General features: G+C 39.2%; 1 protein-coding gene across 2 annotated transcripts in view; it reads left to right on the plus strand.

The window, feature by feature from the left end:
- Nucleotides 1-23276, plus strand: part of RASGRF2 (Ras protein specific guanine nucleotide releasing factor 2) — a 131764-nt gene that overhangs the window by 80605 nt on the left and 27883 nt on the right. For both annotated transcript variants that reach the window (XM_074570633.1, XM_074570634.1), the window contains exons 17-18: nt 397-486; nt 18983-19089. In XM_074570633.1, coding sequence (XP_074426734.1) covers nt 397-486; nt 18983-19089 — 197 coding nt within the window. The remainder of the gene's footprint in view (nt 1-396; nt 487-18982; nt 19090-23276) is intronic.

Consider the following 23276-nt stretch of genomic DNA (forward strand, 5'->3'; position numbering starts at 1 on the left):
TTGACCTGGGAAAATATGTGAATCTAGTTATCAGAAGGTAGTTAATATGCTTAGTTCTCGGACATGATTTTTTTGTTTAGGTTAATTTTCTACACCATCGGTTTTGTAATTTTTTTTTTTTTTTTTCTCTTTAGTTACTGCTTGTTCCTCACCTTGGCAGTGTCTTAGACTTTTTTTCCTGTAGCAACATTAATTATACCAACCCGGAAATTAACTTAAATCACAAATATGAGTATTATATTTTTATTTCCCTTAATATAAAGTCCTCTGCCAATGAAAACGTAGAGTGTACACAAAGTATAAACGTTAGTGAAGTTTTTAAGTATTACTGTTGCTTAACTTGAAAAATATGAAAAGTATGTAGAAGTTGTTAACTTTTCTCTGTTCCCTTTTCAGTACAAACTGCTGACAACAGCCACTGTTCGGTTTCTCCTGCTTCTGCTTTTGCTATTGCCACAGCTGCAGCAGGGCACGGGAGCCCTCCAGGTGAGAGAAATGAGCTGTACAAAAGAGAGAGAACAATAAGATACCTAGGTCTCAAGAGGTGAATATTTCTTAAGAACATACTTATCTGAATCCTAAATAGTCACTGATTTTTTTCCATTCATCTGCTGGTGTTTTGAGTCTGGAATCATGCCCTTTGTGTGGACGTTGCAGCACAGCACCCCTAGTTAATTGAAGCCTGGGCTGCTGGCCAATATGAAAATATTTGTACTGTAACTCATTTAATTGGAAGTGCAAGTGACCCACAAGAATGACTAAAACAGCTTAAGACAGACAGTTCAGGTACATCCACCCTGTTGTATTTCCTGCAGTGACAGTCTGGAAATTTTGGCTGATGAACAATTTATGTCACCGAACAGTAAAATCATCTTTTAGGCTGTATGTATACCACCCTGTCCTGGGAAGTTGCCAGCAACCATCATGATGTCTACTTGAAAGAAGGAAAGGATAAGAATGTATTTCAGAAATATCTTTTAGAACAAAACATGAAACGTAACAAATGAGGACTATATACTATACCACACACCTTCAAGAAACTCGTGTGAGCTTTTGCATTTGTTTTGTAGACTCTAAGGAGATTGACAAACTATTCATTGAGATTTTGAACTATCATGGTATAAGCCAACAATAGCTTTTCTTGCTGACTTAAATCAGAATTATATTTATCACTTGCCATTTTCAGTTCATCATCTGTTAGTTGAATTCTTGTATTCTGTCCTTAATATTTCTACTCCAGCCTATTACTGAAAGATTAATATTTTACATATATGTAATCTGCTTAACATCTAGATCATATATTTCTTGGGTTTATTTTTTTGTATTCGCTTGCAATTTAAGGTTTTATTTTGAAAATAAGCCTTTTTATTTCCAAGGTTGGTATACATAAGAGCAGTTGTACTTAACTAAATTACGGCAAGCGCATACTGCATATTCCTTGGAAAGCAGCTATGTTGTCTACTGACTGGAGGTATTTACTGCAACTTAAAATACTCGATTTAAGTTTTGAATTTGCTTGCTGTCTTGCTTTGCACCCGTGACATATTAATAACTTCCACTAACTGAGTCCTGTCCTAGGTCTTCCTACAAATAGAAAGCAACTTTTTTAAAGTCCAGAAAATCACTTTCAGTTTGCATTGACTCACTCAAACCCACAGTTCATTTGGTTATGTATGACAAAGCATAGTCCAACTGTAAATTTACACCTGCCTCTTTTCCATTATAAGTGTTGGAATTTCAAGAAGCTGCTTTGAAAACCCGAGTCTCAAAATCACTCATGAAATTCTATGCAAGTCAGTAAATCATCGCCATTGATTTCAGTGGATTTTGTACGCACCGTGTCTAAAGTTGTGATCATTCACTTTATGAGTGAGTAGGCATCACGAGAAAATCATTTCTGGATAAATATGGATCAGTGCTCCTGTTACTCTTGTGTACTTCCTATGATCTTTAGATGATCACAAGAGAGTAATGTTCAGTTTTAGGAACTTCATGAACGTGTCACAAACGTATTCAATACATTTCTTTGAAATGATGAATATCCTCTGCCTCATCAGAGTCAGAGAGCTTTATAGTCACACTCTCTATCAGAAACAGACATGAAGAATGTTTAATCATCTCCTGTGGAGAATGCTGGCCATAACATTTTATAATTGCTGCCACCATGCAATGATAGGTTTATATACCGCTATGTATACAAAGCTCTGAACAGCTCTCCCAGGCATATGATGGCTTTGCTGATCTTACGATAAACAACTGAGAGAACACTGCCTATGTTGGTCTTGTCTGCAGGCTTCGTGACCGCAAGTGGCTTGATGGGAAACCAAAGTTGAAAGACTTTTACGTACTTTGGTCTGCTTTAGATATTGGTTCAGTTTCCGCTTCAGATGCAGCCAGAGTGCACTGCGTGTTGGCAGTGTTTTCAGTCTGCTCCATCCCCACTGTTTGGGGATTGGTGCTGTGCTTCAGGGACCTTGATGGTGTTTTCGGGGCACCCTCATCTGTTGGGTTCATTTGTTATCTGGGCGCATGTGAGGTGGACATGTGGGGCTAGCAGGGCCCTAATTACAGCTCATGCTGGGGTTGCGCCACAACACCATATGCCACACTAGTTTGCGAGCTGCTAAAAAGGAGGTGCTGGGCACCACGGCATTGCTCTGCAGCATGCAGAGCTTCCCGCAGTATGTAGAACCTTTCTCTGAACCACGATGGTTCAGGTTCTTATACCCTTCAGCAGTTTTTTTTAACTTACTGATTTTATTGCCATTAATTTCACTTATTTTACTGCTTTTAGGATGCCAAGCTGTACTACCTGTCCTATTGTTTAGTCCATCTGTCTGGTTAAATATTAATCTCTACATATCTTAACCATGTTTTTACATATTCTCTTCCAAAATACTTGCATACTACTTGTTTATTTTAACAGCCTGATAAATAGAAATGTGAAGTGAAAGTATGGAGAGATAAATTCGGCACCCCAGGTGCGCAGTTTGGTACTTGCAGGAATGATAATATGCACAGTAGGGATAAATAGAGTATGCGTCTTTTACATGTCCGTTCTCTTTGGAGGGATATGAAGGATGGCTGGATGGCTCGTGGTTTGCTGCAGCTGTAGTGCTCTGTCACCATTAATAGCTTGCTGCACGCCTTCATTCTTTTCCCAGCTTATAAAAATAGGATGACTAGCGTAGAAATGGACAGGTCAAATGATCTTTATTCTCCAGCTTTCTTTCGTGGCAATAAAGCTCATTCTTCACCAAGGGAAGAGAATAGAGTTACACAAGCATCCTTGTCCAGAACAGTGACAGATAACCAGTTTTCATGACTGGACATAAACTAGTATAAACTCAAATTGTTGATACAGGGCCGTATGTTCTTTACTTAATCTGAATTACCATCTCCCGTGTCATGACTCTTCATCATTGCTCCTAGTGTTTCTGTTCACCTACGTGCTTCTCAGAGCGGTAGGTAAGCCTTGCGCAATCACAAACATATGTGTGCTCAGAGGCATCAGTTACTTGAGCTGTTTCTTTCCCCGCTGTTCATATACTTCTAGAGAATTGGTTCTTGATTTCTGCTTCCAAAATCAACACAGAAGTCATCTATCAGCTCTGCTCCCGTGTCTGTCTTACAATATAGAAAAGTTCCAACGAAAATTTTATTGTTAGCGGTCTCATCCTAACGAATGTCCTGCTAATCTCTTCTTCTAGCTTTGCAATGGGAGCTAGGTAGTCCTTCAGTGGAACTCCAGGGAGCTGCAGGGAGCCCCATGTGTCTTCAGGAGTGATTGCCTTCTCTTCTCTGAGAGTCTGTCACACAGCCAGTGTCAAAAAAAGGAGTGAGACTGGTAACGTGGGAGAGGAACCTCCTGCCAAAATGCTCAGCACTCATTTGTAGTTTTGCTGCAAAAATCCTACAGATGTTACAGGAATTAAGAAACAGCAGTATAATGTACACAGCACCCACACAAACCCAGCAATTTATGTGGAAAAGTATTTCTTTCATCTGTGACTTGTAGAACTTGCAAATTTCCCTGGTTTATCTTTGTACAATTCTTTCAAACATGTTACTGCTGTTTTTTCTCCTTAATAGTTCATTTATATCTGCTGTGCACAGAAATAGAGCGCTATCTCAGGATCGGTAAGGTATCATGCACTGATTTTTAAAGAAAAAACAACTTTTGGTGTTGATTTATTGAAACTGCTTGCTCTGCATGCAAATATAAGGTCCTGATACTTGTTAATACTTACAAACTATGACGGTGCTCTGTGTGACTAGAAGTGATTCAAGCTTCACTTAAAATTTCTGAATAGTTGTATGGACGAAGCCGTATTAGCAAAATAATGCTGTGTTATTTTTGTAAATAATGAATAAAGTAAAAAGTACTTACATAAGCTTAGCAAACATACACATTTCTTCTCTGCTAAGAATATCTAGTATAACTTGAAGAGAAATGGTTGAGATTAAATGGATCATTTTATTTTAAAACAGTTCTGCCGAACACAGGCGTCAAGGAGATTATTTTGGCAAAAACTTAAATTCAAGATCTAAATTGATCTTGTATGCTGTTTATATTTTCTATATTCTTAGAAGATAGCCTGACGGAGCTTTGAGAAGCTTATTTCTTCCTCAGCTCAAACTGGAGACCAGAAAATCTCCCAACATGGAAAATAAATGTTAGGCGAGAAGCAAATACTTAAACCCAAACAAACGGGTTGTTCCCTCGTGTGCACAGCAGCTTTATTTCAACAGCTCTCTCATCCGAATTTTGAGCTGGGTACATCAGCCTTTCCAGCGTGCCGCATGCTTCAAGGCTGCCTTCCCCCTCCTACGGCATGCCGACCCGCGCCGTGGAGAATGTACCATTTTTCACAAGAACAAGGTGACATATTATGGGAGAGGATGGGAGTGGGATGGAAGCTTGCGGTTGGCAGGAGGGCCTGGCTTCTTTAGTACAAGCGTTTGTTTCTTGAAACACATGTGAGAGGGAGAGGGGAGAGCGAGAAAGAAGGAGGGGGTGGGGAAAAAGAGTCTTTGGGGGAGTATCTCTGACAAATATGATTTACACGTAGGAAAATCTGCCCCATGGTAGCGAGGAGGAAAGATGGCTTTATTCTCTCTGAATTTAGTGATTTAAAGGAGCAATTAAAGTAATAGCTTGAAGCTTTTAAGCATCTATGCAAAGAGGAATTGCTCATATTCTATCCCTTTCAATTAATTGCCTGCAGATATCTCTGACACTGAATTACCTTTGACTTGAGTTATTTACCTGAATGTTGTTCAGGAGAGAGAATTTTTCCTAAAGCTTCTGTGTTTTGCAGCTTAAGCCCTTTCAAAGAACACTTCAAAAGATCTCTCAAACACCCAGCCGGCAAATCCTTTCTTGTGCGGAGAAAGTACAACCAGCTCCTTCTCGTTTCACAAACCCACTCCAGTGGTTCAGAGAATCAATCTCAACCTAAATTGCCCTTGGTTTTAGTCTGGCAACACTGATCAGCCTCTTTACCAGACCATTTTCTGGTATCATCTGCTTTTCCATAGCTCTTACAGTCTGCCTGCAGAAGTGATCAGACAGTCCTTTGCAGCTGCAGCAGATCCTCCACAAAGCAAGCACAAAAGCTGCTCTGTTAATCTGCTAGCTGCAGCTGCTAAAATGCAAGTAATATTTTCCTTCAAAGCAATTTAATATGCCTGGCCATTGAAAAGTACCTCCTGATGCCGCTTCCACGCACTGCCACTGGAGGAGTTTCCACTGTTGGTGACGGTCCTGGAGTGATGGTCCTGCGGTCACGTCACTCTCTATGGAGGCGTCAAGTTCCTTTCCTAATTTTATACTTTGTGTAGAAACTTAGTTATATGCTACCTTCCACTGATAATCAGTTATGCATTAGTCCATATATATATATAAAAGTGCGTTATATGCATAAGTTAAACATTAGTGATGGAAAAGATGTACAGAGAAATGTGTAATCCTTTTACAGTATGAAATATCTGATTTGTTTTGACTTCGCTATTTTTGTATTCATGGTCACAGCCTGGGTTAAAACATGGTAGGCCCTTTTTGTACTTCGTGTGATCACTTCTCATCCAAAGCTGGCAAACCTCTTGAATGCGGTTGAGGATAAACAGTGTGGAAATATTGATGCAAAAGTGTCAACTTTAAAAGCCAGTGATCTATGTGAAAGTGTCAACTTCAGGAGCCACTGCAATGAATAAGGACAGTCCTCGTCTCCTCAGAAGTGCTGTAGGAGTTTGTCTGCCTTAACATGCCCTAACTGTAACAGCAGTAACAAATGTAAGTGGACTTCTGTAAATTACAGCTGTGGTTTCCAGAATGACACATCTCTTGACAGCAGCATAAGCACTGAAGTTGAGCCAGATGGGTCCTGTGAGCTCTCAGCCTGACACACTTTATCCCTGCTTGATTACTGTCACAATATCAGATGGAGAAGAACTAGCTAAAAGTAATAACTAATGTTTCATAGGGATTGAGATTACACAGTGGGTCATATGTAGGCCTTTCCATTCTGATAAATGAAGCACAGATTGATTGACTACTTATTTTAAAAGGCTAAAATTAGCATGAGAAAGTTTAACAAAAGTTTTTAATGAGAGCTGCGTAGTTTATTTTAAGTTGTGGCTTGGAGATGTACCCCAGAAAATAATGAAGGCATACACTCCCAGTGGGATCCCGTTGATCCCTGAAATGGAAAAGCATGCAGAAACGTACATTATGCTTTAATCAGATATGGTATTTTCTCACCATGTTGCACACAGATTGATGCAAGGATATAGTTCCCTATTCAGGGATATCAGCTGTGCTGTTCAGGGAGTATTTCGCTAATTCTGAACAGGAATAATAATGTGGCATAACACCATTATGTTTCCTGAGACAGAAATTCTAGAGTAGGCAGCTGAGATAATACAGAATTTGGTAAAGATTAGAATTAAGTGAAGTTAGTAACGGAAATTATTACTTTCTTTTTTCTGTTGTGAGAGGGCAGGCAGGGAGGGATTTCCTTGCTCTGATGAATGTGATAGTGAAAGTCGAGCACTATCTGATGGTGATGTCGAGACAGATTCTACATTAAATGGGTAGCCAGGTAATGCACTTCTGTGTTATGCTGTACTAAATAATGCAAATTATATCAGTGATTTTACAAGCTAACCTTTGGAAACGTATGTCTTTCTTTCTGGCTTCGTACATAAGTATCCATGTCTAAAGAAAAAACAGAAAATGTGTGTCTTTTTTCTAGATGAAATTCAGTATGATGCCATAAACATTGCTATTAGTAATAGTTACAGTAATTTTGCACGCCAGTAATTTTCTGGGTTATAACATTCCATTCCCTGTACTGGAAAAGCTCTGTGGAACTCTTTCCTTATGAATCCAGACCTGAGAGAAAAAAAATTGTGATAGTGATCTCCCAATCAATAATCAAGATGCAAAGAATTTAATCCTTTGGAGTCTGCACCTTATCCCAGCGGGACTACTCTTCAGAGGAGTAAATGGGCACCGCTGGGTTGCAAGTATCATGGAGACTGTTTCTGAGCACTTGGATGCAGACCTTGATTTTAACTGTATTTCTTCAGGTCATGGGTTCCCTCATGGAACTTCAGGGTTGAATGTGTGGCCAGCTGCCGTCCTTTCAGAGGTAGAGGTTATCATCAAATCTGTGAAATTGTTTCAGGCATGGCTATCAATCCTGCTTGGGTTGCAACCCTCCCCAGTCCCCCCTTTCTATCAGGGATCTAAGATGCTTCGTTCAAAGAAAGAAGAGTGTTGGTGGAGGATTTGTTGTCCTCCCCTGATCCTTTATGCAGGACAACCAAGTTTTTTTGTCATTTTTGTTTGAGTGGTGTCTCTAGCCAGGAACTGGGAAAATGAGTTCTAGTTCCCACTTGGGAACATGTTTTAATGAGATTTCCAGATGAATTTGTGCAGATTCCTGGAGATTTGAGAAGCATTGAGAGCTTAACACTGAACTTCCTTGGAGTTCCCCATTTCGATTAAAAAACCCCATATGGGAGGTACTCATTGACTTACTCTTCAGCTGCCACTGTTCTCCATCAAAAAAGGTTGTGTGAGAAATAACCACTGGTGTAGACCAACCAGCTTTCCTTCATGGTGGCTGGAGGCGTGTCAGGAGTTGCCCAGATGTCATTAAAAGTAGAGGTGGCCAGTGACCAACCCACCGGGCTGGCCGCGGGGCTCGGTGTCTGTGATGTGTGGGGTCCACGGGGGCTGATGACTGTGCTCCAACAGAGAGGCAAACCTGCTTTCTCTTCCAGGCTGCATTTTTAACACTTATTCACCAGGCTGCTTTTATGAGACATTTGTGTATGTTTTCTCTTGCCAGAGGATATTTTACTGGGAAATCGGCAGCAAAATGAAAATAGAGATTAAAACTAATTTGTTTGGAATCTGCCTTCTAATTCAATAACCCTGAATGTTATTCCTTTACTCTGAATATTCACCTACTCTGTAATGCATTTGAGTAGACTTCTATTTTTGTTGCTGAATTAGGAGCCCTTTGAATTTAACAAAATTGTTGCTTAGCAATTTTAGATAACTGGCTAAACATTCATGTTCAAATCGAGTTGAATCTCCCCTTGCAGTTTTCTTGAATTAAAACAATGACTTGAAGGTTAGTTTTGCCTCAAGTGATCCCTGCTCTTGGGAATTAAGAGCCAGGGGAAAATTATGATTTTTTTTCACTTTAGCAGAAATTCAAGACCCCCTTTTTCTACGTGTTCCTATCTCTTAAATTAATTTCTTATTCTAGTATCTTAGAGAAGCTGTCTGCTCGGGAAAAAAGTATTTGCACTGGACGTTTCCTGAGTTATGACACTGTGACCCACGTGTTTCCTGACCTATTGCACTAAGTCCTGAGCAGCTGCAGGGAAAACTCTCTGCTTCATAGACATGCGCAAGCAAACTGGCACTGAGAGAAAAATTCCTTCTTCATCTAAGAAAGGAGACTAGTACAGTTCCTATTCACGCCCTCCCCCCCAAGCGGGTCACCACAATCCTACTGCGATTGATTGGATGGGATGTGTTGAATTATCTGTTTTCCAGTGGTTTAGCTGAGCTTCTGTGGCAAGCTCTTAGGTGCTATTTCCCTCTGGTCTCCCAAGCTGAGGAGGAGAGAAGCTGGAATGAAGCTGTGACCACTGCACACTGGAAGCCAGCCCTAGTATGTTGACGTTGCAAGCAGGGAGTTTGACCAAAAATTCTGGGTTTATAATGAGGGCAGGTTTGTTTAAATTCCCTATTATCTTCCTCACATTCAGTGCACCCAGTGGTGTATGTGGGGTGAGGAGAGAAGTTTTGGGAGATTTTTTTTGTGTTTTTTTGTTCTTCCTTTTTTTTCCCCTGAGCCTAAGTGTTGCTTGCATAATTAATATTTGTTTATGCTACTGTTGAGTTTCTTGATTTGTGGCCCAATTATAAATGGTCTGGAAGCTGCTTAAGAGATGGACGTTTTGTTCAAAGATTTTTTGTTGACTGTTACGCATCCTGCCAATTTTTGTTTTGCATGACAGTCAACAATCCCTTCACAGATGGTCTGAAAAATGATACATTTGGCTCTTTGCAATTATCTCCTCCTTTCCATTTAACCTTTACTCCTATTGTCATAAAAAAATCCGAATAATTTTGCCAACTTCCTCCTTTAGCTTATGGAAAAAGCCTGGACCAACTAAAGAAAAAATTTAAAAAGGTTTTTTTGCAGATTTCTGTTTCTAGCTGTACGTTGTTATGGGCTTTTTTTTAACCTTTCCTTTGTGGCATGGGACACTGAGCATTTTAAAAGTCTGAAAGTTTACTTTGAATAGTTCTTGAACAGACTGTGAACATTGTGCAAAAAAAGATCTGCAGCACTTTTCATGTTGCTGATAGAGTAGGTTGAGGGTATAGACAATGTGTAATTAAAGAAATCAAGAGCTAGAGATCACCTGACATGCAGAAATACATCAGCAGGTAAAAACTGCTTGTATGTTCCCAGAAGACGAAGAAACATAGCAGGAGCACAGGCAAATGCACTTGGCTGATGTACAGATTCAAAGAAATAGCAACTGCAGTGTTGCCGTTCTTATCATTATTCATGGAAGATAATTCAAACATTACTGCAGTAAAAAAAAAAAAAAAAAAAGGTGTCTGAGATGTACTAAAACAGTCACAAATATAATTGTTAAGGCAGGCTGCTCAAAAAGGCTTTTCTTCTTTGACAATTTTTCCCTATGGTTCTTTTATATAAATAAGTCACAGGAAAAAATTCCACTGTCACATTGCGCATTTGTCATGATATTTTGCCATCTGTAAACACAATTGGCAACAACAGCCTTTGAAATTCAGGATCTGTTCTTTTCTGGAGTTATATCTATAAATAAAGGCACAAGATTTGGATGGTTTCACCTAGGACTTCACTGGAGAAACTGGACTAGGAGTTTACATGTGCAGGCACACACATACACTTGCTGTGTGCAAACAAATATGATTTTGAAGATGTATGCAGGTACACCAAAATTTGGCATTAGGTCTTGGTGATGATATTAACTCCTTGTTGGCTCTCTTTGCTGTTGCCGAAAGAAGAAAACAATAGGATGTTATCCAGTGGACGTGGAGTCACTGCTGCTTACTGTTGTGGGAAATGCAACCTAAAAAGTGCAGTCGTCTAAAGCTCTGGGTACTCATTCCCTGTGTTGTTATAACATATGTAAATGCTAACGCACACGCGTGTTGAATTTTTCTCTCTTCAGTAGGGAAGTGAACAATGCTATTTTCTCTGAACCCATGTACTTCTCACAATATGCCCAAAACAAAAATTTAATCTTGTATTGCTGCTGAATGCTAGTAAAAGAAAAAAAAAAAAAAAAAGTAGACTCTTTGGTGTTTTTTACTTCTAAGATGAGTTATAGATTTTTAATAACAACTTGTGTAACTCGTAACTTTAAGTATGTTTTCAGTGTTTAGCAATTTTTAAAGATTTTCTTCCAAGTGTGAGACTAATAAGGACTCCTGAGAGAATATCTCCATTTAAAAAGAAGAAATCCCAAGAGTGTGTGCCAGTTATATCTATAGCAGTAACCCTGTTTGTAAGGATTTTTCAGATTTTCAAATTTGAACAGTTTTTGAGTCTGAAGGAATATTTTCATTCTTTTTGGTACTCATGTTTTAACCTTATAATCTCATAGATTATTATAAATCTCAGAGCAACCTTAATGTTATTATTTGGAGTTAAAATAGTATCTTGATTTTAAGCATATTCTTTAGACACTTACGTTTTTTTCCCATCCATTAAACTAAAATTATTTCGCTGGACTGATATATTTTTAGACTTCTGGATTTAGTTCAAGTTTACAGCATAATCATGACATAACTGCTTTATCTCAATGTTGTGTTCTTTAGATTTCTCTGATGAGAAAAAGCCTTTCTAAAGCACGAGTCACTTAAAAATAGTTTACTGACCTTTCCCTTAAATATTTTGCAGAAATTAAACACAGTCACTATAGCTCTATCTGTGTTACACTATTGTACATCAGACAGTGCATGTGAATCCATGGGATTTACTTTACTAAGACTATAATCCCTTGACTTGATTTGATAGTTAGATTGTATTTGTCGTGGAGGTTTAGGCAGAAGAATCAAATACATACTTGGAATTATTTCTGACGTGGGTGGTTGCAACAGGGATTTTCAGTGGCATATTTCTTAGAACAAAATTATTTCATATGTCCCAAGGACCAGTGAAAGTGAAATTAAAAGCCTGAAATGCATTGGTGGCTTGATTTCGTCTGCTTTTTAATAGTCACTTCTTCTAATGCTGTATGAGTTCATAAACCTTTGTGAAACAAACTCAAATGCTGGCATAGTGAACACTTGAACGCTTAAATATGCCTCTTAAGATGAGGTAGCTCAAAGATCATGGCTAGACTTGATAGCTCTTACTTTCAAGCTTCAGACTGCTCATATGACCTGCTCCATTATAAACCTGCATGTGCATATTTGAGAATTACAAAAAAACCCACCACCTATGAACGGTATTATTGATCAAATATGCTGTTCTGTATGCAGTGAGTGGGAGTTCATCATCTTTATGTCTCTTTTCATCTCATTTAATACGGTCTTCTGTTCCAGCTCTGCCATTCTTCAGCTGTCTAGTGTACAGCAACCTGGTATCATAATTAAAGAAATGAAAAGGAGAGCAGAATCTTTGGCAGTTTAGATTTTTTTATCAATATTAGGCTAGTTGCTCTCTGACACATTTCTATACAAATGTGTGAAACCCAATTACTTGCTTGAGAATGTATGATCAATAGAGTTGGTTATCTTTTTTTAAAGCCATCCAAACTTTTTTGGGTATGCCAAGGAAAACTTTTTGTAGTGATTTTTTTTGTGCTGCATAGATATTGGGAAGGCTTTTCTTTTGTGCTGCATATATTGTAGAGGCTTTTTCAGTTTTAATCTGTGGATGAAAACTGCTCTGCTTCAAGCCTGGGGTCTGTATTTATTCTTTGTCCAAGTCAGAAAGTAACACTGATGTTCTCCAAGCCTAAACTTTCAGGACGTGAGCCAAGCTGAATCATAAAACTGGCCTACAACTCATGAGTGTATTTTTCAGAAGAAAGAAAAAAACCGACACGACAAACAACTGCATTTGACTCTTTTTTTGATTATTTTTCATCTGTCTCGTGAGCCACAAATGTTCCTCTTCCACCTCCCTGGGACTCTGTGGGATTTGCTGTGACCTCAAAGGCTGGAGTGCAATTTTCTCCAATGTTAGGTACAGCTTCAGTGCATGATTCCAGAGTAGTTCAGTGAAACTGACACTTAAAATCTTTTTCTGTAAGGAAATTTTTTTGCTAAGAAAGACACCAGAAACTTGTTGAAGTCATTCTTCATAACTTCAAACAAGTTACCACTAAATTTTGTGAACATAAATTATAGTTTTTATAGGTATGCCCTTAAAAATAGATGAATCATCAAAACTTTCGACAAATTAATTACTGTGGTCAGATCTCATGTGCTGTTGTATTAATGCAGAAAAACAAAATGCAGGTAATACACTTACTGTAACTAGACTGAGAGTTTTTGACTTCCTAAGTGAAATGGAAAAGCAAATGAGCATAATTTAATTTCTTTAACATATACAGTACAGAATTTAACATCATACAAATATTCCTCTCGGGTGAAGTGGTTTTTAAAGAGAAAATAATGTAAATTGCTGACAGAGTCAGGTTTGTTCAGAAGAACAAGAAAAACGGGACAGGATTTTGCTATAGGGACTTCTTAGTAGCTTTTCAGGAGAGGGCCTATTCTCTGCCTCACACTGACATGTGATGAGATGTTTGGATCTGGTCCTGAGTGCAGCAATTCCAAAGGTGGAAACACTGACACATCCCACCTGCAGGCATTGATTGCCTGTGTTTTTTGGCCTTATCAATGGGGTAGTTAATGACATCTACCACTGAAAAGTGCTTTAGCCTTTCACGTAAGAAGAACTGTCTATGTACAAGGTCTTGTCATAATTTTATCTGTTTTTGTCTGCAGGTGTTGAGAGTTATGTCTATTCAGCACCATTTTTTAAAATCTTTGCTGATAGTAGAAGCTATGAAAATACTAGTTTTGATTATACTGCACATAAGAAAAACATCTGAAGGTGAAACTGTATTTTGCATAACATAATCTGAAGACAAGTACATGAACAGAGTGATTAAATTATATTGAAAGAAGTAATTCACTGAAACTAGCAATGCTGGCAGGTTAACGTTGTGTTTGACAGCCTGTGGTAAAAGTTCTGCAGTGCCATTATGTGAAGAAACTATTTGTGGAAGCAGTATATATTTATCTCAACAGATACTGGGGAAAAACATTACTTGAAAGTAGCACTCACTGAAGCAGCTGCCCACTAAGATGATTAATGATTAGAAATACTGCTGTTATTTCTGATGTGGAAAGATTGCGTCCTTCAGGAGAGAAACATATTCACCATGGAGTGTTTCGGGTTATTTCACCATGGGATCTGGATGTTCCATCCAGAATCCTAATTAAAACATTGCAAAGGTTGGCATCCTGATAGATGGGACCCTTCACCTCTCTCCTCTTCACAGTGAAAATGAACTTGGAAGAAATTGGCCTGATTTCCCACCAATTTAAGCGTAATGCATGTAGATAGCCCCCAGACTCAATGCCAAGGATAACACACTATGGGAAAGACCACTTCAAAATTGCATCTTTTAAAGATTCATTCTGCAAGATTTGCTTCCGGATACCAAGCTAGATGAAATTCCATCTGATCAGATATGGCTATTTTGTTAATCTTGCAACCCACTTAGATTTATAACCTACATGGCTAAGAGTGTCTCGAAGTCCAGGTCATGGACAGGGATGATATTATGCTAGGGGATGTATAATCAGAATTAAAAACTGTTCCTAGCCCCAGGATAGGTAGGAAAGATATATGGGTAGTAATAGAGTGGATGCAGCAATGCTAAAAGGTTAACTGGAAACTGTTTCGTAGGATGGTCTCTGAGATATGCCTTGGAGGTGTGATGGAGCCCTTGTTCCTTGCAGATCAACACCTGACCTGCAGCTTTGGCTCCCAATTCTAGTCTGTGGGTCAGCACCCTTTCTTTTAGGTGCCTACCAGTGTTAAACGATGACAAAATTTCATATTGCTTACTTTGCGTAGTCACTTGGTGCAGGTCCAGTTTTACAGTTTTACATGGACAGGTGGAGCAGGTGATATGTGTCCCAGGAACTTTGTCTCTTGTTTTTCTGCAGTAGGCAAGATGGCTTGGAGTTCCTGCTAGGCTAGCACCCCTGTCACCTGTTGCAAAAGTAGACGGGACTGGAGGATTTGGGTTACCTCTTGCAGTGTAGAGAGCAGCAGATATGTGGCACGAACGTGCAGAACAAGATAAGGTTGTGTACTGGCCTCTTTGAAATATGCATAAACAAGTAGGCTATGCATATGGAATAGTTGCAGTTGTCATGGTGGCTCAGGGTTTTGTTTGGAGTTATATTAGGAGAGGATTAGGTGGGCAGAAAGAGAGAGGAGGGAGTAAAGAGCAGCAGTAAAGCTGATGTATTGGAAGGAATTTGTGCTGTGAAAAGTGCAGGAAACACTGATAAAAGTTCACCGATGCCTGCTAAGATAACTTCTGTAGTGGCTTCATCAGATCTTAGTCTGGTTATCTCCCCTTTGCAGTTAATGTCCTAAAGTCCATGTGGCTTTGATTTTAGGAAGAGCAAAACCAATGCTAGCCAAGGACTTGGTTTTGGAAGTTTCTGCTTCTATATTAATACAGCCATCACAATAAGTGTTTATTGTTTGTTTTTTTCTTGGTGTTTTCTTTAGACCTTTTCTATCAAAGTTAGAAAACCAGAAAGTAACAATGGTTACTGATATTACTTGTTTGAAGCTGACATTTTTTCTATTTTTTCTGAGTTTTGTAAGATCCTGAAATTTAATACCACTCCTCTGCAATTTGCATGTCTTGAGAACCTTTTTTGTTGTATGTTTTCACCTTTTGGTTAATGAAACAGTGACTGTAAGAACGACTGAAATTTCTTTTGCTTTCACTGTCAATATTCACTAACTTTTCTTTAAGTTAATGATATGACATAATTTTCTTAGTATCAGGAATGACACAATCCAGCACTTCAAATGGTGAGATTTTTTTAGCTATTGCTGTACTGACTAGGACGGAGCTGTCACATTAGTTTTGAATAGATTTGCTGGTATCTATCTAAGTATAACTTCTCACTTAATGTAATCATCTGATATATAGGTGAATAGATCAAGAAATAATGGCTATTTTCTATAATTTTAATGAAAAAGTCATGTCTATAAATCCACTTAAGCTTATCTAGTGAGTAGTAGCAGTTATTAAATCACTTCTAATTTTGAGACTAATCTAATTAATCTGTGCCTGATGGTCATTTTAATGATGTGGATGGTAACCATCTCTACACCATGCTGTCAGTCCTCGCTCCTGCTTCAGGTACAAGTCAGTTCGGGATGGAAGGGCTAAGAGCCAGCAGTGTGCTAAACACTATTCAACAGGTTCTCACTTTGCAGTGTCTTCTGGTGGTAGACCTGGAGAAGGTCATATGCTTTGCTTCCTCAGAGCTTTCCGCACCAGTCAGTGATGACTTGCACACCTCCATCTTCATGAGGGACAGTTCTTCATCTTCATGTCCATTGTTTTGGAAGTCCCTGGCATTGCCCGGAACATTGTCACCTCGTTTTAATGTGGGAGTATAATCAAACTCTTTGTCCTGAACTGCTCCATGTTCCTTCCTTCTATGTCCGTACAGAAGCATTTGCTTGGAAATAGTGTAGAATTTTGTAGAAGAGGAAAATTGTAGAAGAGAAAAATTGTAAAAGAGGAACTGCTAGCAGAGGCTCCTTTTTCTGAACATTACAAGTCCCAGAAGCTCTGTATGGCTCCAGCCTCAGTTGCCTCAGGGAGGTCCAAGGACTCCGTGCACTATTCTCCAGCACACCTGTCTTTGGCTTAAGGCCTAACTCTGCTGAGCTGTTGTCAAAGCTACTGCATATGGAGCCTACCTGAGGTCTGCTGTTACTCAAAACAAGTCCTGAAGAAAAACCTTGAGGTAAAGCCGGACATCCAAATGGAAGGATGCTAGGGCAGTATACAGAGAATAGTGGGTATTCTGCTCCATTCCATTTCCACAAGAGAGTGTCATAAACGTGTTCTTCTTCAAAATCAATGTGTAGATTTAAGTCTTGGTCAGTGAGCATTGCTTGAGGACCTGTGGATTCTTTTTTGTGTAAATTACACATATATATATTTATTTATATATATAAATTATAAATGTTGGTTGAAGAAAAAAGGAAACACATCCTGGCTTTCCGAGTTGCTCGGTATTTAAAACCAAGGTCAGAATGGAGTTAATAGATTTCTGGTTTTATTTTGAAAAAAATGTATTTTGCTGATTTAGTTATTTATGTGGAGTCTTGTACCTGAAGATGTACAATGAATCAGCCACTTGCAGTTAAATTCACATGTGCATGTATGTTCAGTTAAGTTCTTTTCTTACAAAACTAGAGATCTCCATTTATAGGTTTGAGACATGCAACGTTAAGTATTGACAATGTGGATCTGAGTTAACATGTTGCTTATTCTCTGCAACAAGCTAATTACTGCTTAAAAATTGATGAAATTCTGAGGGCCGTAGAAGTTTGCTGAAGTGATCTCTGGAGGTTTTCCTTTTTCCTTTCTTGCTCTTTTTATTCTTTTTGCAGCTAACTGAAAACTGTCTCTGTAGGCTTCCTTCTGTTTTCCTTCCAGTTTACTGAAACTTCTTTTCCTTAATGTTACTTTGATAAAGACTCCACTGCTTTAATATATAATTTTCATTGTGACTTTCATTGCTGCAATTAAGTGGCTAATTGAACAGTTTATAACGTGTATGCCTAATTGCTTCTGCAAGAGGTTAACAGTGAAAGGCATAGAAAATTAACACACAAAATGTTGCCTAGGTTACCTTTTACCGAGTAAAGCCTCAGAGATTTTGTTTACTTTGCTGTTTATGGGCAGTGAAACTCCTAAAGATGTTTTAATATGAAACTTCCTTTGATATTAAATCTTAGATGTCAACTACCGTGTAATATGCCATAGTTTAAAAAACATGCATGAAACATAAGTGTAGAAAATACGTTTGGGGTTTGGGGGTCCAGCCTGCGGTAAAAAATGTAAGACTGCAGTTAAACTTTTATTTTCCTGCTAATCTCTCCAAAAATACAGAGCAGCAATTTGGATTTTTTGGGTTGTCTTTAAAAAAAATAGAGCAAAACTAATACTAGCCTCTAAGACTACCTCCAGTGGCTTTCTTACAGAATAAATAGAAGTTTCATCTGCCTTTGCTATTTTGCTAAAGCCTGCCTACACACGCTTTAGAAAAACTTTTATGCCAAAAAAATAGTAAAGTTCTTAGTGGTCACGTGGAGAAGTGTTTCCGTTTGTTCCCTGGACTCTGCACTGAGGGAAATGGAAACACCACAGTGTAAGATCAAATCTAACAAAAACTTAGAAAAATATAAAGTTCTCAAGTGCATCTTCAGTGTTATCAATTTTTTAAAAAAATTAGGGGGTTTAATGTCATCATTTTGTTATTATAAAATAAGGTAATGATTATTTCATTATACACATTGTATTTATGATAAAACTACAGCAGAATAAGAAAAGGAAGAAGCAATAGTGTGAACGTTGGAATAAACTTGCTTGCTTGTTTTTAAAACCTATTCTTTATAAGTAAATGTTGCTGGCTAAAAAAAGTTGTCTTTACAAGATGTGTGGGGAAATGCTGTAGTTGGCAAATCTTTGTTTTCAGGCAGCTGGGTTGTAAATGTGTTTTCTGTATTGTGTCTTCCCACTTTCTTGTCACCCCAGTGGTGAAAAACCAAATAGCTTATTTGAACAGTCTCTGTTGACTCTCGGAGCCTGTGCAATACCGCTCTTAGAAAGGAGCATTTCTCATGTTGACCTTCTTCTCCTCTGTGTTTAAACTACTATCCTCCCCTGTTTCTTTACCACTTCTGAAATTTACCACTTTTCTAAGTCATACTCACTTTCCTTCTGTAATCCTCTTGGTTATACATCCTTTACATTTTTGGACTGGTCCTGGTTTTTACTGTTACTTTTTCCTATACATCAAGGGAGATCTTAACATTAATGATGCAGGCAAATAATCTTTCTAAAACTGAATGCTGACCCAAGTAGGTGTCTGTATTAGTTATGATGGGCAAGGTTTTATTCTATTGATCTTGGAGAATTTCAGCTATCTAAATGACCATTTCAAATAAATGGTCATATTTGAAAGTCTATATAGGCATCTATCTTTTTATTATACGTGAATGTTCTATGAGCTTTCAGTTTACCAAAGTTATTCATACCGTATTTGAATTTTTCCTACCTCTGTTAACTCCAGTGTGTTTTTTTTTCCGCACAGGATTTAACAATTCTGAACGCATGTGCGACAAAGAGTTCATAATACGCAGAGCAGCCACGAATCGCGTCCTTAATGTCTTGCGCCACTGGGTCTCCAAGCATTCACAGGTATTCTCCTTTTGCACTCCTCTTCTCCATCTGTAATACATTGTCCCTGTGAAATATTTTTGGGCAGTTCTGCTGTATGGTGTAACAAAGGTCAAACAACCTGGAAAGTTAGCGTTGTGAAGATAATATAGAAAATTGCTTGTAAAACCACACTGTTAAGCAAGTGAAGAATCCTTCATCTAGCCTTGTAAAGCCCTACTGAAAATATCCAGTTATAGCATTACTCCTGGTAACATTGTGCAAGTGCTTTGCTGTTGCAATGTGTGTTGAAACATGCAATGAGCAGGTTGGATTAATCCTTCAGATTGTCAGCGTTCATGCTACAGGCAACTTGGTTCAGTTACTTTGATTGAATGGGTTAAAATACTTGTGCTTACATTTATTTATTTATTTATTTATTTATTTGCCTTTACGGAAGGAGGCACCAGTCCTCCGTGTTGGTCCCTCTACAGCCACAACAGGACTGTGGGTCTGATACGTAATCATAAACTCTGTTGGCCGAGGGAGGGGAAAACAAAGAAATCTGAGCAGCTACAGGTAGCCATAGATAGCCATGTCCTTTAAGCTGCCGGGTGAGATAAATGTTGGAAGATTTTGGTGTACATGTAGAAGACTACCAGGAAAATTACTGAAAGAAACAAAAGAGGGAAGGAGAGAAAGAGGGACAGAGGGAAAGGAGGGAGGAGGAATAGAGAGAAAGGAGGGAGGAAGAAAGAAAGAGGGAAGGAAAGAAAAACAGTGAGAGCACTTTGGAAGCAAATGAAAGATTTTTGTGTGCCTTGGGTAGACAATACCTCATGGCAATTATAGACTGCTTTGTCACTACATTCTAATAATCAAGAGCACTTCATCTAAAAAGAGTTTATTGGACAGACAACTGCAGTGGTGGCAAGCTGTCCTATGTCAAACTCAGTTGCCTTTTTTTCCATGTAATGGGTTTTTAACTTTTGTAGAGGTTAAGTTTGCTAGAGAGTGAAGTCAGTAAGAAATGCACAAATGGGAAAATCGGTTGTGTTTGAAAAGCTGAACAGCCCAGAAGAGATTAATAAAACCTCTCTTAGTATCATGGGAATGATTGAACACTTTGAGTTATTGGAAACAACCTTTGTACACCAAGTTCTCTTTTACTATCTGTTAAATGAAAATCATCACATGGCAAAATCTTGAGCTGTACCAGAAACGACAGAAGTCTGTTATTACTGTTCTGTGTTATGGTAGTGTACTGTACATACTTATTGTGTCCCTGACACAGTTCATATTAAGCAACTGCTATGACTTGAGTTGACCCTCTATATTAATTAAAAGATGGTTAACTAATGTGACTGTGCAAATGTTAGGAGTCATCAGACTTTTGTCTACATTAAGCAACCCTCTACAACTAGTTAGACTGAAGTTTAAGTTTCAGAGCTGACCCTGATTGTGATGACCGTCTATCATAAAAATAAAGTGAAGAGTGCAAGCTCTATTATTGTAGCAATTCACCAAAAATGAACTTTCTCTTCTTAAAAATACGTGTTCTTTGTTTCCATTTCAAAAGTACCCATGATATGCAGAAATACACCATTGTCCTGAATACTTTTGCACATACTTTTGCATAATATTTACCATTAGTATTCTTTTAAAAATATTAAGAACACAAAGGTAATGGGTAAAAATTAAACACTGTGCATTTTCAAAGTGCAAGCTATTACCTGGACTCGCTAGTCTCTCACCGCATTTTATTTTTCCTATGGCAAGGGTGGCAGATTTTAATTCTCTAGCTCTCCTAATCCATTATTCCAATATAGCAAATATTTTAAAATATGAGGGCTTCGGAATAGATACTAATGAATGCTACAGCAACAGGGCATGTAATTAGCTTTTTGTGTTGTTTGCTTGTGAGATGGGAGAGAGAAAGAACATAAGACCTCAGCAAACCAGAAATGACTGACTAGTTTCTGCCAAAAAAATACGGGACAGGACCGCATTGAGGAAGGCAAGTGAAGAATTACTGTCTGGCCAAACAGTATGAAATGTTGGCAGTAAAGATGTATAGTCCTGGGAGAGCAGTAGCTTCATTTTACAATAACAACACAAACTGCAAGCCAGAGAACCCTTAGCCACCAGCGTCTGGTGAAGAAAATGCTTATTAGATTTACAAAATGACAAAACAATGTAAGCATTAAAATTCTATGAGATCAACAGACCTGCCAAAAACTTTATTACATTGTAAGGTACTTGCATCATTCTCTGGCCACTTAGAGCATTTGAGACATCCTTCACCTTCAGCAGCGGCCAAGGGCAGGTTTTATTCTCTCTAAAAAAAAAAAAAAAAAAAAAAGGTGAACAAAATAAGTTGATATTCGCAAAGATAAACGTCCAATTCAGTATGCTTTGCTGATATTGTTTTCTCTCCACTTGGCTTTAAATTTCCTTTTGCTGCAACAACTAGGCAATTTCTGTCCTCTCTGGGAGAAGCTTCTCCTGCTGGTAGACAGTTCTTCTTGTGATGTGCCTGAGATCCTTGTGGTCATTGCTAGCCTGCACTGCTGTAAAAGGTGACTTGCTGTGCTCATTTTTTCTGCCAAAATGCCACTTCACAGAATCACAGAATGACAGGGGTTGGAAGAGACCTCTGGAGATCACCTCGTCCAATCCCCCTGTCAGAGCAGGGTCACCCAGAGCAGGTTGCACAGGAATGTGTGCAGGCGGGTTTGGAATGTCTCCAGAGATGGAGACTCCACCATATCTCTGGGCAGCCTGTGCCAGGGCTCTGCCACCCTCAGGGTAAAGAAATTCCCTTCTCGTGTTGAGATGGAACTTCCTATGCTCAAGTTTCTGTGACTAGGCACCACTGAAAAGAGCCTGGCCCCACCCTCCTGACACCCACCCTTTAAGTATTATAAGCATTGATAGGATCCCCCCTCAGTTTCCTTTTTTGCAGACTGAAGAGACCCAAATCCCTCAGCCTTTCTTCATAAGAGAGATGTTCCAGTCCCCTAATCATCTTGGTAGCCCTTTGCTGCACCCTCTCCAGCAGTTCCCTGTCCTTCTTGAACCAGGGAGCCCAGAACTGGACACAGTACTCCAGATGTGGCCTCACCAAGGCAGGGTAGAGGGGGAGGATGACCTCCCTCAACCAGCTGGCCACACTCTTCTTGATGCACCCCAGGATGCCATTGGCCTTCTTGGCCACGAGGGCACATTGCTGGCTCATGGTCATCCTGTTGTCCACCAGGACTCCCAGGTCTCTTTCCACTGAGCTGCTCTCCAGCAGGTCAGCCCCAGTCCTGGTGCAGGGGGTTATTCCTCCCCAGGTGCAGCACCCTACACTTGCCCTTGTTGAATTTCATAAAGTTTTCTCTCCGCCCAACTCTCCAGCCTGTCCAGGTCTCATTGTATGGCAGCACAGCCTTCTGCTGTGTCAGCCACCCCTCCCAGCTTTGTGTCATCGGCAAACTTGATACTGATTTCCTTATTACTAGATGCAAAGAGAAGCAAAGACGTTAGATGGGTAAACTGTGGGGCTTGCTATAGTTCTCTTTTGAGGGTGCGAGATGCTGCTACAGACACGTTAGTGCTGCAGCATGTGAGTAACCCTGCACCATAACTAACTCTGTTCTGGTGCTTTCTGATCCACCAGTGACAGTTAATTCTCTAGAAGTTATTTTTCTGCCTAAATTATTGTGTGGATTTATTGTGTTCTGGTGCCCAGAGCACATGAAGTGCTGCACAGTCGCAGGGGAGTGTGCAGGCTGTGTTCAGAAACGTGTGCTATGTAAAGGGACTAATGTACAGCCATCTGTTAAAAGTGCTCTTACGTATATCATCCCACTTAGTTATTCCCTGGCCTACACCCCTCCCTCTGGAACCCTTTGGCTTGCTTTCGCATGCTGCTTTCAAGTGTATAATAACATGGGTCAGGGTTAGTGCATGAACTGAGGGATGGAGGAATTATCCAAACAAATGGTTCAAAGCCTTGCGTTTCTTCACTTTTCTCTAGCAAATCCTTGGCCAGGCTTTGGAGGGTCTTTTCTCTGCTGGGCTATGGAATGAATTAGCTTCCTACAGTATCTTGCAACTGTGTCAAAACCACCATTGTGGATGTTTCAAGGTCATTTTTTTGTTTAAAGCATTTGTTTTTTAAAATTTATCCGAGCATGGACGGTATTTAACACGTAAACTTGTCTGTGGCCAGAAAACAGAAT

The sequence above is a fragment of the Larus michahellis genome, chromosome Z (assembly GCF_964199755.1).
Source record: "Larus michahellis chromosome Z, bLarMic1.1, whole genome shotgun sequence".
In the NCBI taxonomy this organism is placed as follows: Eukaryota; Metazoa; Chordata; class Aves; order Charadriiformes; family Laridae; genus Larus; species Larus michahellis.